Here is a 14,070-nt window from a genome sequence, read left to right as displayed (position 1 = left end):
ATGCTAACAGCAAATACAAAAGTGTAGTTATTTAATACTAAAATGGCATGCAAAAAAACCCCAGCTAATTGTGAGTTTGGCAATAAAGTAAAAGGAAAATATTCCTGACTAGTATCTGTTAAGTTACACTAAATTAAAATTTTCATATATAAGAATGTCACTTGCTATTTTTTTCTCAGTGTGTTGTTGATCTGCTCAATATAAAGAATTAAAAAATAAAAAGATGGTTAACAGATAAACCTTTAGATTTTATATTTTTCACAATTTCACTTCTTGGTCACAAAAGTGCCTTTACATGAAGGAAATTCAGACTTGATAGCAGTGCCAGGATGTAACAGTGGGTCAGAAAAGATCCTTGCAAGTCATGGTTACAGTGCAAATCTGCAAATTGCTCTATATTCTCTGAGAATGTAAAGTCTGCTACCAAGGAAAAATTAAATTAAACTTACATTTACTATTTAAGAAAAATAAAATATTTTTAATAATGATTTAGTTTAGTTTTATTTGGATAGCACCAAATCACAACATCAGTCACCTCAAGCCCCCTTATATTTTAAGGTAAAAATCCTATAATATTACGAGAGAAAACCCCAACAATCAGACTGCCCCTTTTAAGCAAGCACTTGGCAACAGTGGGAAGGAAAAACTCCCTTTTAACAGGAAAAAACCTCTGGCAGAATCAGGCTCAGGAAGCACAGTGCTCAATTAGGGTGATATGATACTTTGAGGTCATAAGATAAGATGGGGACTGATCATTCAAGACCTTGTAAGTGAGGATTTCTTTATTTGTAATATTTTTTGTCTCTTAACTCCTCCAGCACTGCATCAGGAAGGTCTGTTCAGGGTAAATGGAAACGTCCGTGCTGTGGAGACCCTGAAGCAGCATTTGGAGGGTGGTGGTGATGTGAACCTGCTCTCTGAATCTGATTCCTGTACTGTTGCCAGCTTGCTCAAACAGTACCTGAGAGATCTCCCCGGGGGTCTGGTAGTCATGACAGTCCAGCAGGCACTAATACAGCACTACCAAGGTAAATCACCAACATGTAGTCCTACCTTTTGTGCTATTTTTTTTATAGGCAGTGTATAAAAATTATCCTGCAACATGTGTGGGTCAGTGTTTTTGTTTTTTTGACTGGCAAAATGTGATCATGTCGATATTATTGGATACACCTCTCCAGTGTAATGTAGATCTGGGTCATGACTGACTGGATGATCAGCAAGACTATCTTTAGCTGGTGAATTTTACGATTAGCCGCGCAGTCGTCTACAGCAGGCGGAGCATTTATATACTGCGTTTGCTTGTGAGAGAGGGTGGTAATATGAAGGGTGATGGGCCAGATTTTTCTGGTAATAAACCTTTGAGGTCATAAAAGGTAAAGTGAGTCATTTAGCAAGAAAAGCATCTGCGATCGCTCCCAGCTTCAGTGCTAGGTTTAATCCGTTTGATGGGAGTGGTGTATACTTTATCTGCTGCATTCCCTTTGCTTTCATAGACCCCATGAATGTCAGCCTGAGTAGTGACGCTGCTCCTGACGATAACTGGAGAATAAGATTATTTTGCTGGTTTTTGTTCAACTGTTTTGTTTCTACCAGGCGTGTTTCATTATTTTATCCAGAGAAAATCCCAAGCAGTTGGTTATTAAATCTTTCTGAATGCCAGGATTTTCTGCATTACACATTTTAACATGACAAAACTTTTAGAAGTATTAAAAAAAGTTTCTATTGCTATCAGATTTAAATCAAAGAACTTAAGACTGGTATTAATCTTTTTTATTTCAAATTAAAAGAAAAATAAATGATTTTGATTATCAGTGTTTAATGGCAGTCGTCAACGCTTTTGTTGTCTCTTCTTTGTGTATAGTTAAGTTAAATAACTTTGTACCATTGAGCTATATTTCATCACATATTTGTCTATAATACTTTTGCTATGTCTCTACTATATTTTCCCAGAGCTGCTAAAAATATTATATTATAATGTTTTTGCAACAACTGAAAGTTTTTCTAATTCTGCTGAAGGAGAAATTCAGACCTCACAGAAAAGTATATGATAACCTAGTGTATATGGTTACATTTTGTATGTACATATGCATGCAACACGAGATGTATACTCTAATCAGCTCTTTCTGTAGAAACACCAGACCCTATTTTGGTTAAGTCAAGATCTTCAACACTACATAAATAACAACAACTAATACATTTTTATTCTCATTTAAATTAGTATCTTTAATTTCTAGTATACCTTCATGCATGGTGTTACTTTCTCTTGTATTGTGCACCTGTGTCCTGTTTCCTCTGTTTATGTGCAGTGTACACATCTGTTAAAGCACAACCTTTTTTTTGCCCTAAAATACATCCATAATAAACATACAGGTGGACACACACACACAGAATCTGAACTTTACTCAGCTGTCACAAGAGCAGCCGTGAAAGCTCTGGGTGATTACTGCCCGTCTCCAAACTGAGACAGATGTACCCACATACCCACATTCGTACGCATGCATGCACATTCACATAGACCTACAGTGCACACTCACAACGTTTGCGTCACTAAGTCATTTGGGATCAGCAGTCGTATCCGTTTATCCACCTCTGACCCAATTATGTACCCCCAGTAATAGCATCAACATATTTTGAGGCAGTAATGCTCAGGTATTAGAAGTCACCATAACCCAAGATTAGATATTATAGAGGGATGATGGATTGAGCTGTTACTCCCTTCTGGAGATAGGCTGTAATAGTATTCATTATACTTGGAATTTTACTTGAATTTTTGTTAATTAATTCTGTGTAAACAGACCAAAGCAGAATGTCCTTGTTAATGAAAAACTTGAAGCACAAGTGCATTACTAATCTTTCCACTAAAGGTTGTTTGCCAGGGATTTCATAAACTACACACATTGAATTAAAAAAAAACCTTTTGTATCTGTAGAGCGTGGTGGTGATGATGACACCTGGGCAGACGTGAGACACCTTCTCCTGCAGCTTCCAGATGTCCACTACAGTCTCCTGCACTACCTCTGCCATTTCCTCACCCTTGTGGAGAGCAGCCACAAGGACAACCGCATGACTGCCCTCAACCTCGCTACTGTGTTTGGACCCAGCGTGTTCCAGTGAGTGAAACATTTCTTTAGATTAGATGTGGTTAAACAGTCCAAATACACACCTGTGCACCATATCACTCCATGTAAGAGGGCATTTCTTCTTGCTGAAAGCTATAGTCACAGCCTTCTGGCCATCCATCAGTTTTCTTCCGCTTATTCAATCCACAAAGGCCTCGCTTGCCTTGTGGATTTGAACTCACAACCTCCTCCTGTTAGCCAGCACAGTGCTAACCACTACACCCACTGTACCTGGTGCCTCATTTATAAAAATGTGAGAATTTTACATTCAAATTTATACTTTGAATTTCCATTAAAAAAAATGCTTTTTAAGCTGATTCTATGTTTTCTGTTGTGTATTTTTGTATAAATGCCTTTTCATACAGAGTTTTCATGTAATTTCACTGTTTACATGAAATAAATCAGTGTTGATTCCCCAGTTTTGTAGTCTGATTAATAAACAAGGGCTCTGCCTCTGTCACATTGCATTACACGTGAAAAATCCCTGATTCAAGACATAGACTCCTAGTGCCGCCCTCAATCCTGGATAAATGGAAAGGTTGCGTCAGAAAAGGCATCCAGTGTAAAATCCAGTGTTTGGCCAGAAGGTGATGCTGTAGTTTACTGAGTGAGTAGAGAAGCAGATTGTCAGGAGAGCATAAAAATTTCATGTTTTGAAGAATAAAGTGCTAAAAATAAAGGGTGAGGAAGTAGCAGAGGTAGCAGAAGAGTGAATGATTAGAAATTAAATATAAGTTACCACAAATTTTAAAGGCAGTCAGTAGTTTTTTTTGTTTTGTTTTTTTTCAATTAACTGACTTAACAAAGGTCACTCAGAAAGCTAATCAGTTTGATTTACCTGTGCATTTAAAATACAAAGCACAAGTTCAGCTTGGTACCCTGTTTGCAGATGTGAAAATGTTCAGAAATAAATTATACAGTATGTGGCCGTGTCTCAGGCTTCTGAGCTCAAGTTTTAAATTTTCTGATAGGCTTACTCGGTGGCCAGTTTTAATGTTAGTAAGCTATACTAGTTAGTAATAAATAGTATTTGCTAGTAGTAGGCTGGACCCCCTTTGTGCTATATGAGCTGCATATCCATGTTGTGAATCTCCCAGTCTTCACATCCCGAAGGTGCTGTATAGATTGAGACCTGGTGACTGTGCAGGCCTTTTGAGTATAATGACTCATTGAACCCGCTGATTCAAGAAACCAGTCTTTGTGACATGGCATCCTGTCCTGCTGAAAAAAGCAAACAGAAGACCGATACACTCGGGTCATAATGGGATGGTTGATAATAACTCACTCAATGTGTGCAAAGACCATACCATACCAAGACCAAGACAAGACCATACCATGTAACTGTAGTGTTGTCTAGACTGATAGCCAGTGGGAATCTCCAGCGATAAATTGGTTAATTAAGGCCGGGATTCCCGTGGAAACTGATATAAGAGACACTGTAATGGATACTCTTTCATACTGTACAGTCTGTTCTCTTCAGACTGTGTAAAGGTTATATAATTAGACCTACAGATAGGCCCACAGCCCGGTGTACATCTCACACAGCTGTTCGGCAGTATCATACAAACTTGTTATAGAAGCTGGATTCAGTCTGACAACTTGGGGACTTACTTTCTATTTCAGTATCAAGATTACAGCTTAGTTGCATTTGTTCCATACAGATTGTTGCTTTTATTGCTGCTGCTATAGTCAGTTTCAAAGGGATAGTCCACCCATGAATTCAAGTTATGTTGTTTTGGTGTTAGCTTTAGATCTACAGATGTCTGATTTCTTCTTAAATTTAATGAAAGTGACACTTTTTTTCTACCAAACTACACATAATTCCTTATTACTTTACAGAAATCCATGAACAGGGCATAATATAAACATTAATGCTTCCCATTAATCCTGGGTCGGACCACCTTTTTGCTATATGAGCAAAGGTGCTCAATAGAATGAGATCTGGTGACTGTGGAGGCTTTTTGAGTACAGTGAACTCACTGAAACCGCTGCTTCAAGAAACCAGTTTGAGATGAGGTGAACTTTGTGACATGGCATCCTGTCCTGCTGGAAACAGCAATCAGAAGACAGGTACACTTGGGTCATAACGGGATGTTATGTGTGCAAAGACCATATCGTAACACCAACACCAGGATGGATCCACGTTCTTATTTTGTTTATGCTTAATTCTGACCCTGGCATCAGAGTGTTGCAGCAGAAATCAAATTTCATCAGACCAGGAAATGTTTAAAGAGTCTTCTGCTTGAATTTTGATTAACCTCAACTGTAGCCTACGTTTCCCATTCTTAGCTAATATGCAGGGTTCAGGGGATGCTCTTCAGCATACCTTGGTTGTAATGAGTGTTTATTTGAGTTAGCTTGAGGCATTCAACACAACATTTTCACCCGTTGTGCTTGAAAATCCCTGCAGTTTCTGAAATACTCAGACAAGTCCATCTGACACCAACAATCAGTCACTTAAATCAGCTTTCTTGCCCTTGTGATTTGAACTTTAGTACTTCATCTTGACCATTTAGTTGCTGCCATGCAATTGGCTAATTACATATTTGTGTTAATAAGGAGTTGAACAGGTGTACCTAACATACTGGCCATTGAATGTAGTTCCTATTAAAGTGCTCACATTAGTGTTTATGGATATTTATTTGGTGCTCATTTGAATGACCTTTCCCTTTAAAGAATTTCAATTAAATGTCATCTTTTTGCTTTTACTTTATTTTATTTTATTTTAGCGTGGCTCCTGGATTTGAAGCACTTAAGGACCAGAACATCTGTAACAAGATCATGGCCAAACTTATCCAGAACTACAACAATATCTTTGAGACCAACACAGACAGAGAAGACTACGCAAAAGAAGAGGCATCGCCTATCATTGCCGAGGTGCGGTATACTCACAGAAGCACCGGAAAGTAGTGTTTATGTGAAACAGATCACTGTTTACATGAAATAAATGAGTGTTGATGGTCGGGGCAATGCTTTGCAGTTTGGTAAGACAACTTAATGATTCACATGTCGTGCCCATGCACTTTAAACAGTGTGACTTCATCTATGACATCATCTTCTGCCCAGTCACCTGGATGATTGATGGCTTACACAAGCAGCCTTGTGTAATGTCAAGGTAAAAATGATTGAATTATTGATCTTATATCAACAGGTGGCTGTTTTCAGTCCTTGGTTGTTTTTGTCTGTTGTCTGCTTTGATGACTGATGTCTATTGATCAGCTGGTTTGGTTTGCCAGTTTATATTCAGGTTTATTTTCATCACCATTTCATTTCTTTTATGAGATACACATAATTACCACATAATTTTTATGTTCCTGTAATGGTTAATCCGCCAGCATATGCAAGCTGTTTAGTCGAAATTATATTTTTAAAGCTAAAATGTAATTACCGTACTGTTGGCTGGCCCTAACTTTGAGTATAAAAACATGAATTCAGTTTGGTATTTGCCTAATAAACAACAATGTAATTTTTAGCTTTTTTTAATTGATTGATTGAATCTTTCTTTTGAACATGTTGAAAAAGTACAACAACATAGAATTCAAAAGAGACAAACAAACAAAGCAAAACGAAAGGAAAACGAGCAACCACAACCACAAATAACTTTCATGTTCAAAAAGGAGCAGGAAGAAGCATCAGCTTATTTAACCCCACCCCCTTTCCACTATCAAGTAATCAATAGACTACAGAAATACCTCCTTACAATTACATTATATTTTACATGTATTTTTTTTTTTATTAATTATATGTATATCTATCTTTCTATCTATCCATACATACATACACATACACACATATACACCTTTTCAATAACCCCAGTAACACCTCAAAGGAAACACAACCTACAGATATACATACCCATACCAACATGCCCGTGCACCCTCACACACATGAAAATATTGGACAAGAGCACCCTATCAAATCTCTACCTCCTCCTTCCTTTAAACATGTTGTTGACATATTTATAAATTATTAATGTATAATAATTTAGATATTCCAGGTGTCCAAAATTAAGTGTCATTGTGTATAAATTTCGTGAGCTAAAGGGGAAAAAAGCTGTATTTTTAGCTACGTGTCAAAGCATTGCCCAGCATTTATGTTGTGTAACAGTATTATCTTAATCATATGTCTGTCACCATAAAAGTCACTATAAACTGTAACTCAGTATAGAATGAATCAATTTTCACCCAAAGAGACTGCATATGAAAGCAGTAAACAAACAAATTAATAAAAACATTAACATGTTTTATTAATTATTTAATTGTTTAAAGATCCAATTAATATTTGAGTGGCGTAGAGAAGCCTACCGAATATTTACTGAGAACAGCTTCATTTACCACTATCTCATGATTAGCAGAATTTAGAGACCAGCCTTTTTTTTTTTATCTCAGTGTGCAGACATCAACAGTGTCTCGATTGTTGATTAATGCCTGTGTCGGGCGTGTGAAACGTGACACTGGCCATCTGATGAGCAGCTACTGATGGTGGGATCTCTCTCTTGTTTTGACCTTTAGCCTCTTCTTTCATAGCACTCTCCTGTCATTTTTAACACCATTAAGTCTTGAGTCTGTGACCTATGTGACGTCATGAAAAAGCAAACATTACAAATGACCCGATCAAATTCAACTTAATAAATTCCAAAGGTCCAGATTACTTGTAACACTAAAATTAAATCTGCAAAGACTTTAAAGACGTGTCCTTTTTTTGTGATATCATCATCCGATCACAAGCACCTGTGCTGTGTTGTGAATTCCTGTAAGGGCATTGACACTTGAGACACTGATGAGCAGTAGGAAATCCCTCACCCAGAAAAGATTGTCTAACATACAAACATGCACATATACACAAAAACACTAACACACACACACACACACACACACACACACACACACACACGTGACCTGCAGAGGCATCATACCTCCTGACCTTCCTTGCAATGCCTGTGAACATAGCACACATGATCGGTGGTTTGCCTTTACTTCCAGTTGTAAAATGCAGACCGCCAGCACGTGTGCACGGCAGTTTTTAGTGATCGTGTGTGTTTGAGGAGGCAGACTGTCATGCTGTTTAAATCTGTGCTCAGCTGTGTTGATAGGAGCTATTAGGATAAAACACAACAGCAGAACCCACCTACCCTGACATATTTCACATCTACTATATATATGAGATTCTTATTCCATGCATAAGGACTGGAGAAAAAGCTTCCTGGCCTTTATTAAAGATGAGACGTTACCTCTTTGGTTAATTGGCTGTATGTAAGATGTGTATTACAGATGTGACTCTCCTTTGTCCTCTTTCTTGTACCAGGAGACTCAAGTGGCAGATGCAGACACAAAGAATTCATCCAGCCATCTCGATGCAAAGACAATAACCCCACTTACTAGGATGAAAGTAAAGCCTGTGTGTTTGTGTCTTTGTTTATGCATGTATTCATACCTGTTATGAAAGAAGAAATCTGTCCAGTGTGAAGTGTGTGTTTGTGTGTGTTCTCGTTTATGCCTGGCATTCCCAGGTCTGCCTTCCAAGAACCTTTTAAATTCCCTTACATAGTCGCTTTTACAACAGCACTATAATCTGTGTGACGCAATTAACACAACATGGGCATGTTTTGGAAAAGCTGTTTTGTAATGCTATATTTGTGTGCGTCTGTGTGGGTTATTGTGTAGTGACTAGCGTATACCACATGCAATACCACATGTATTGTTTTTTCCTGTCACTCAGTGAAGCAGACGATGACCTTTTTAGTAGTTTGCGTTTTGTTGCTGATAACTTATCAGGTGACCAAGTTCAACCTAAATTTAAAAAGCATTAACATTTATTCTTCTAAAACATTAACAGCTGTAGATCTTCACTGCTCACAATACCACCCACTGGAGTTTTATGATGCAGCGTAAAATTATTTTAGTGACTCAGTTGTCTTTTTTTTGTTTAAATTCTGTTGTTTCAAAACAGCTTTTTGAAGTGTTTACACCTTTCTTGATGAATGCAATGCTATTTCTGTGGTTTACATTCATACATACCTTCTAAAGTTATTCAGATAATTTTACTATGTACTATAAATCTCATTGTCTGCTGTTATCTGTGTGTACACCTTTTCAAGATTGGCCACCTAAACCAAACAGGAAATGCAGATCTTCCGAAGAAATCCTGCACCAACGCTCCAAATGCAAAAACAAGAAAAAAGAAGGTACAAGAGACAACCACGTGTCAGCATGAATAATTGCACTGTTGTTTTGGCCTCCTAGTTTATTACATTTTATTTCATATTTCATATATACATTTATAGGGCTTCTTATCTGCTGTATTGCCTTAGTGCTGATTACCCTGAAGTTATCTCTCAGACTGCCTGCGATGCCTAAACCCCTCTGCTTGGTCACGTGACATGATTTGATAAAGACAATTTGCTACAGGAAACAACGGCATAGTTATTTGCAGAGAGAGAAAAACAGTGGCTTTGGTATGCTGTCTTACTACAGATGAGGCCCGACACTGAAATAGGCAATTAGGGGCAAAAGGGCAATAAAACCCTGGAGAATTCCTGTCTGTGCACATGTTTTACAAACTGCTCAGGAATCATTTATTGGAAAGATGTATTTGTAAAGTATAAATTTCTCCTTTAGTCAGTTGAATTGAATGATAAATTATTATTATTTAGTATTTTATCACATATGCAGTTCAATGAGAGTAATTTTCTTAAGGTTGGTTTCAGCTTTGAGACACATTAAAATGATCTTGCTGTTTGTTTTGAGCGTAGTTTAAACAAAGCTCTGAAGCCATAAATGTGTTTATCATATCCAAGCTTGTGTCACTGTGAGATAAAAGAAATGCTGACTGATAGCAAGTTAAGCTCAGAAGGGTAAAAACATCTGCCGATGAAGGACGTTTTGCTTTCATTTGTGCCCTGCAAAGAATTTTTTGCTTTCTAGCAGAGGTTGTGTAGAAAACTGAAGAGTATTTTTAAACGTTTCACTTCAACCTTCGTCTCTGGCTTCACAGTCTGTGCGTGTCAGTGTACAGCTAAGCGACAAATGAAATACACTTCCAGTGAAGGTTAACGTTCGCTCATTGCTTTTCAGGTTTCTGCTGCTTTAAAGTTTTATTATAACAAATGTGACAAAAGAATTTAGCTAGTGTTTAGATAAAGTTTTTATAAAAACTTTGTTCAAAATTGGCTTCATCCAGTTTACATCTGTATGTGACTTTTATTAAGACGTGTTATTGTGTGAAAAATTACATCAAGTCAAATAATCACATGCCAGTAATCAACCCGAGCACACATGCGTACGTGCTAAAGCAGTCTCTGGCATCCTCCGCGTCTGAACACTGGGCTCGCTTGGTCTTGTTTTGAATGGCATTTGGCCTGATTTTTGCACGCAGGCTTGGCAACCCTGATTATCATTAATAAAGATCAACAATTGGTTCTGTTGTAAAATGCAGCACAGTAATAATTTACAGATGCATGGCGTCCACAAGATTAACTGTTTTAATTTGTGCTTAACTCAAAGTATTCAGGTAATCATTTTACTGTTTTTGTCTGAAGTAATATCTGAGTACTCTGTATAAGAATGCAACTAGTGCTTATTACTAAAAAGGAAGGTCAACAGGGAAGCCCTCACATTCAAGAGGGTATAATGATGAAATGTTCATACAGTTGCCCAAAAGACAAATGAAGTAATCTCAAAATACAGTTTTGTGTAAACAAAGCAATCAGCTGCACTTGTTTGTACTGTTGGCTTGTTTTATTTATTTTTTTCATCTACTTTTTATGTTTCTATGAAGTTTTAAAATACAAAGTAATAGATAATGGAAGAAAAAAGTCAAATATTTTCTCTGAAGTCTAGTGCAGTAGAAGTAGAGTTTCATAAAGACAATTCTCCAGTAGAATACGGGCCTCAAATTTGCACTCAAATAAATGCACTTAGATACTTTACACAACTAAAAAAAGCTGTATAGCTTTCCCATTGATGGTTGCTAAGAGCAACAGCATGTTCGACTTAAATGTTCGACCATCAGCAGCAAACTAGTGACGTCTTTTGCTTAGGAGCCAATGAACCACTAAACCCATCAACCTGAACGTCCAGCTGCTGAGTCTCATTACAAAAGCTCACAATATCCCATTCCTGGAAGTCTTAACTTCCTCTCAAAATTAAAATGGTGTTCACAGATAAAAGACTGACCTTAAGAATTTATCAAGCGATTCATGGTCACTTTAAATATTAACTTTTATTGCTATTGTTTCCCAGAGCCTCCAGTAAAAACTCACTTTCCCCATAAAGCTAAGCTTAGGAGGGGTTTGGCTTCTTTACTGCTTAAGAAAACATATTGTTTGTTTTTTAAATGATCTCCACTCACACATTTCTACCAGAGCTACACCAGGTTTCTGAAGTCCTCTAAGGACAAAGTCTTGTCAGTCTATAAAATACTTTTTATTAGCCTCAGGTTATGTCTAACAGTAAAAGAAAAACACACCCACCTACTTAAATTGGAGAGCCTTTAATCTGTTTGTTGTATCTTCTAGATTTATCATACACCTCTTTTAAACTTGAAACTTGTGTTTTGTTTGACCAACACATTTATACTCATACATGATCTTTGGACTGTAAAACAAACAGCTGTTACTGGCAGAGTATTAGTTATTCCCTCTTGCTGAAAAAACAAAACTGTCACCGTGGAAAATCACAGAAACGCTTGAGTGCTTTTTTTTTTAATTGGCAGATGCCCGCTTTTCTTCTTTTAAAGCTCAAATGTTTATATCAAGACCCACCATTTAAAACATTCATAAGAAAAGACTGTGGCAATTGTGCAAGCAAGAACAGGTATGGATCACGTTGCACCATCAAGTAAACAGAGTTCAGTGAGTACTTGTTTTGTGGCCAGCCACAGCTTCCTTTTTTATTGTAGCAGGTTCAGAGAGAGAAAACACAGAGTTCTAAATATTTCATTTGGCTTTGTTTGAAGTCTTTTGAGATTTTACTCACAAATTATAAGTTAATCCATGATTTAGAAACCAGGTCATATCCTCATTTAGGTTTGTCAGGAATTTTTGGTCTCTTTCGCTCCTGATTTTTGTTCTAAATGCGTAGGCCAAAACCAAAACCGGGTGTTTAGCCCTCTGTTTGATTTGTATGGCTGTGCCTTTATTGAGAGATATAACATGATTTCATGTTATCTTCTGGCTAAAACCGCAGTCACACAGGCCTACAGGCCAGTCTGCAACCCCTGGCCACAAATGGACATTCTCTGACTAGTTGGAAGTTGCTAGGCTGTCGCCAGGTGAAACTGATTTCAAAAAGGGTGCTGCACCAAAATCCTCTCTACAACATAAGCAAAGTGTAGCTGTTGACTGGAGTTTGCATGGAAGGAACACTCACAAACTACTTATTGAGCAATAGAAAAAATCTAAAAAACAAACAGAGATTGCTCACTTTTCACAGTAAAAGTTGTACCATAAACAACACGTTTCTAATGGCACAACTGTTTGCAGAAGAGTCAGTCGCTTCCGTGCAAACCACAGTCTGCCGCTGCAATCCTGTAGCAGCCAAAGCATTCACAAGGAGTCAATTTTACAGCAACAGCCAACTTCCACAACTGCTCTCTAAGCAGTAGTGGAATATGCATTTTTCCCTAATAACTAGTGGCTGCTATTTAGTCACCAACAAGCTTCTAGCACGATTCAGTTTAAATTTTTAGCTAATCCAAAACTGAAGAATTGATGAACTCATGCCATGGCAGTAAGTTGTTTGTCCATCCTCAATTCACACGAATCATTGGCTGCTGGTCAGATTTTAGTGAAATTATCACACAATGGTTACCTGTCTTCATCAAAATTGTGCTCAAGGTCGAGTCACGTTTATGATTTTATGGGCAGTAACTTGTGAATTGTGATGGACTGTGAGCAGGATGACTTTTTGTTTTTGAACACAAAGTTGTTTTATTAGAGACTGGAGAAATGTATTTATGTGTTCATTTATCCAATTGGATGTTGTTTAGTAGTAAAAGAAACATTAAAAATAAACACTAAAGATATCTTTTTATTCAAAAAAAGGAAAATACAAAAGTAGAACATCAAAACACAGAACGTAAGGAAATACAGTAATATAGAGAAACCAGGCTATGGTAACATCTTACCTTTACCAAACACTGAAGTCCATTAACACAACACCCATTTCTACCATCTCTCACCATGACGTCTCCCCAGAGTGTGATGCAACATGCTTCAATCCTTTGCTAAAAATAAGCTGATGTCCACATTTATTTTCCCCCTTTTCCTCCCCTGCAGTTTTCCTGTGAACGACCGATTTAGCTGAATCAATCACAAAGCTCTGAGGGGCAAAATCCATACCAGGTCTAGATAAAGAAGTTTGTTCGACTAATAATGTTCCCAATGATCTGCCCATTAAGTGCATCAGTGACTAAATGTCTAAATGGGTTGCTGCATCCATAGATTATTGTACAGCCCATTAAGTTAAACCCCAAAATGGAAATGTTCCTCTGATAATTGGTACAAAGACGAAAAAGCCTTTTAATTCAGCCTGCACATGCTCATCTAAAGACAAGCCCATTTTAGTGTTGGATATTTCTGGCCATTATCGATAGTTAAGCTAGTGTCAGACCCATTTGATGCTCCCCACAGCCAGCTATTCAGCTTCAGTGTGCGTGAGCAGCGAGTGCTCTCCACATGAGCGAGAAGAAAGCTCTTCGGCACGTTTCTCCTTGGTTTAGCTGGTCGTGACTCGGAAATGAAAAAGGGTAGTTCTCAGAATGTGGCTGTAATTAGGTTAAGATTCTTTTCCTATACAACAGTTGACGGCTCACGCTGTTTGTACCCTCTCAGAGTCAGCACGGTAAGGTTTATAAGATAGCTCCTTTTTTCCCTAACCCTTTTCCAGAAGATCCTCGAATGCATGCTTTATAGTTTATAGCAACCTGAGCAAAGGTGTCACGTGTGCATTTC

General features: G+C 37.6%; 1 protein-coding gene across 3 annotated transcripts in view; it reads left to right on the top strand.

Annotated features, from left to right (window-relative positions):
- The window catches only part of fam13a (family with sequence similarity 13 member A), a 49,866-nt gene that overhangs the window by 6,074 nt on the left and 29,722 nt on the right, over positions 1 to 14,070 (top strand). For 2 of the 3 annotated variants that reach the window (XM_082536811.1, XM_082536813.1), the window contains exons 3-7: positions 819 to 1,028; positions 2,930 to 3,110; positions 5,849 to 5,996; positions 8,424 to 8,516; positions 9,217 to 9,303. In XM_082536811.1, the coding sequence (XP_082392937.1) occupies positions 819 to 1,028; positions 2,930 to 3,110; positions 5,849 to 5,996; positions 8,424 to 8,516; positions 9,217 to 9,303 (719 nt within the window). The remainder of the gene's footprint in view (positions 1 to 818; positions 1,029 to 2,929; positions 3,111 to 5,848; positions 5,997 to 8,423; positions 8,517 to 9,216; positions 9,304 to 14,070) is intronic. The other variant, XM_082536812.1, reaches the window with a different exon arrangement.

Source organism: Aulonocara stuartgranti (assembly GCF_965226115.1).
Source record: "Aulonocara stuartgranti genome assembly, chromosome: 6".
NCBI lineage: Eukaryota > Metazoa > Chordata > Actinopteri > Cichliformes > Cichlidae > Aulonocara > Aulonocara stuartgranti.
The sequence above is the reverse complement of the archived record's forward strand: the minus strand, read 5'-3'. Positions and strand labels throughout refer to the sequence as shown.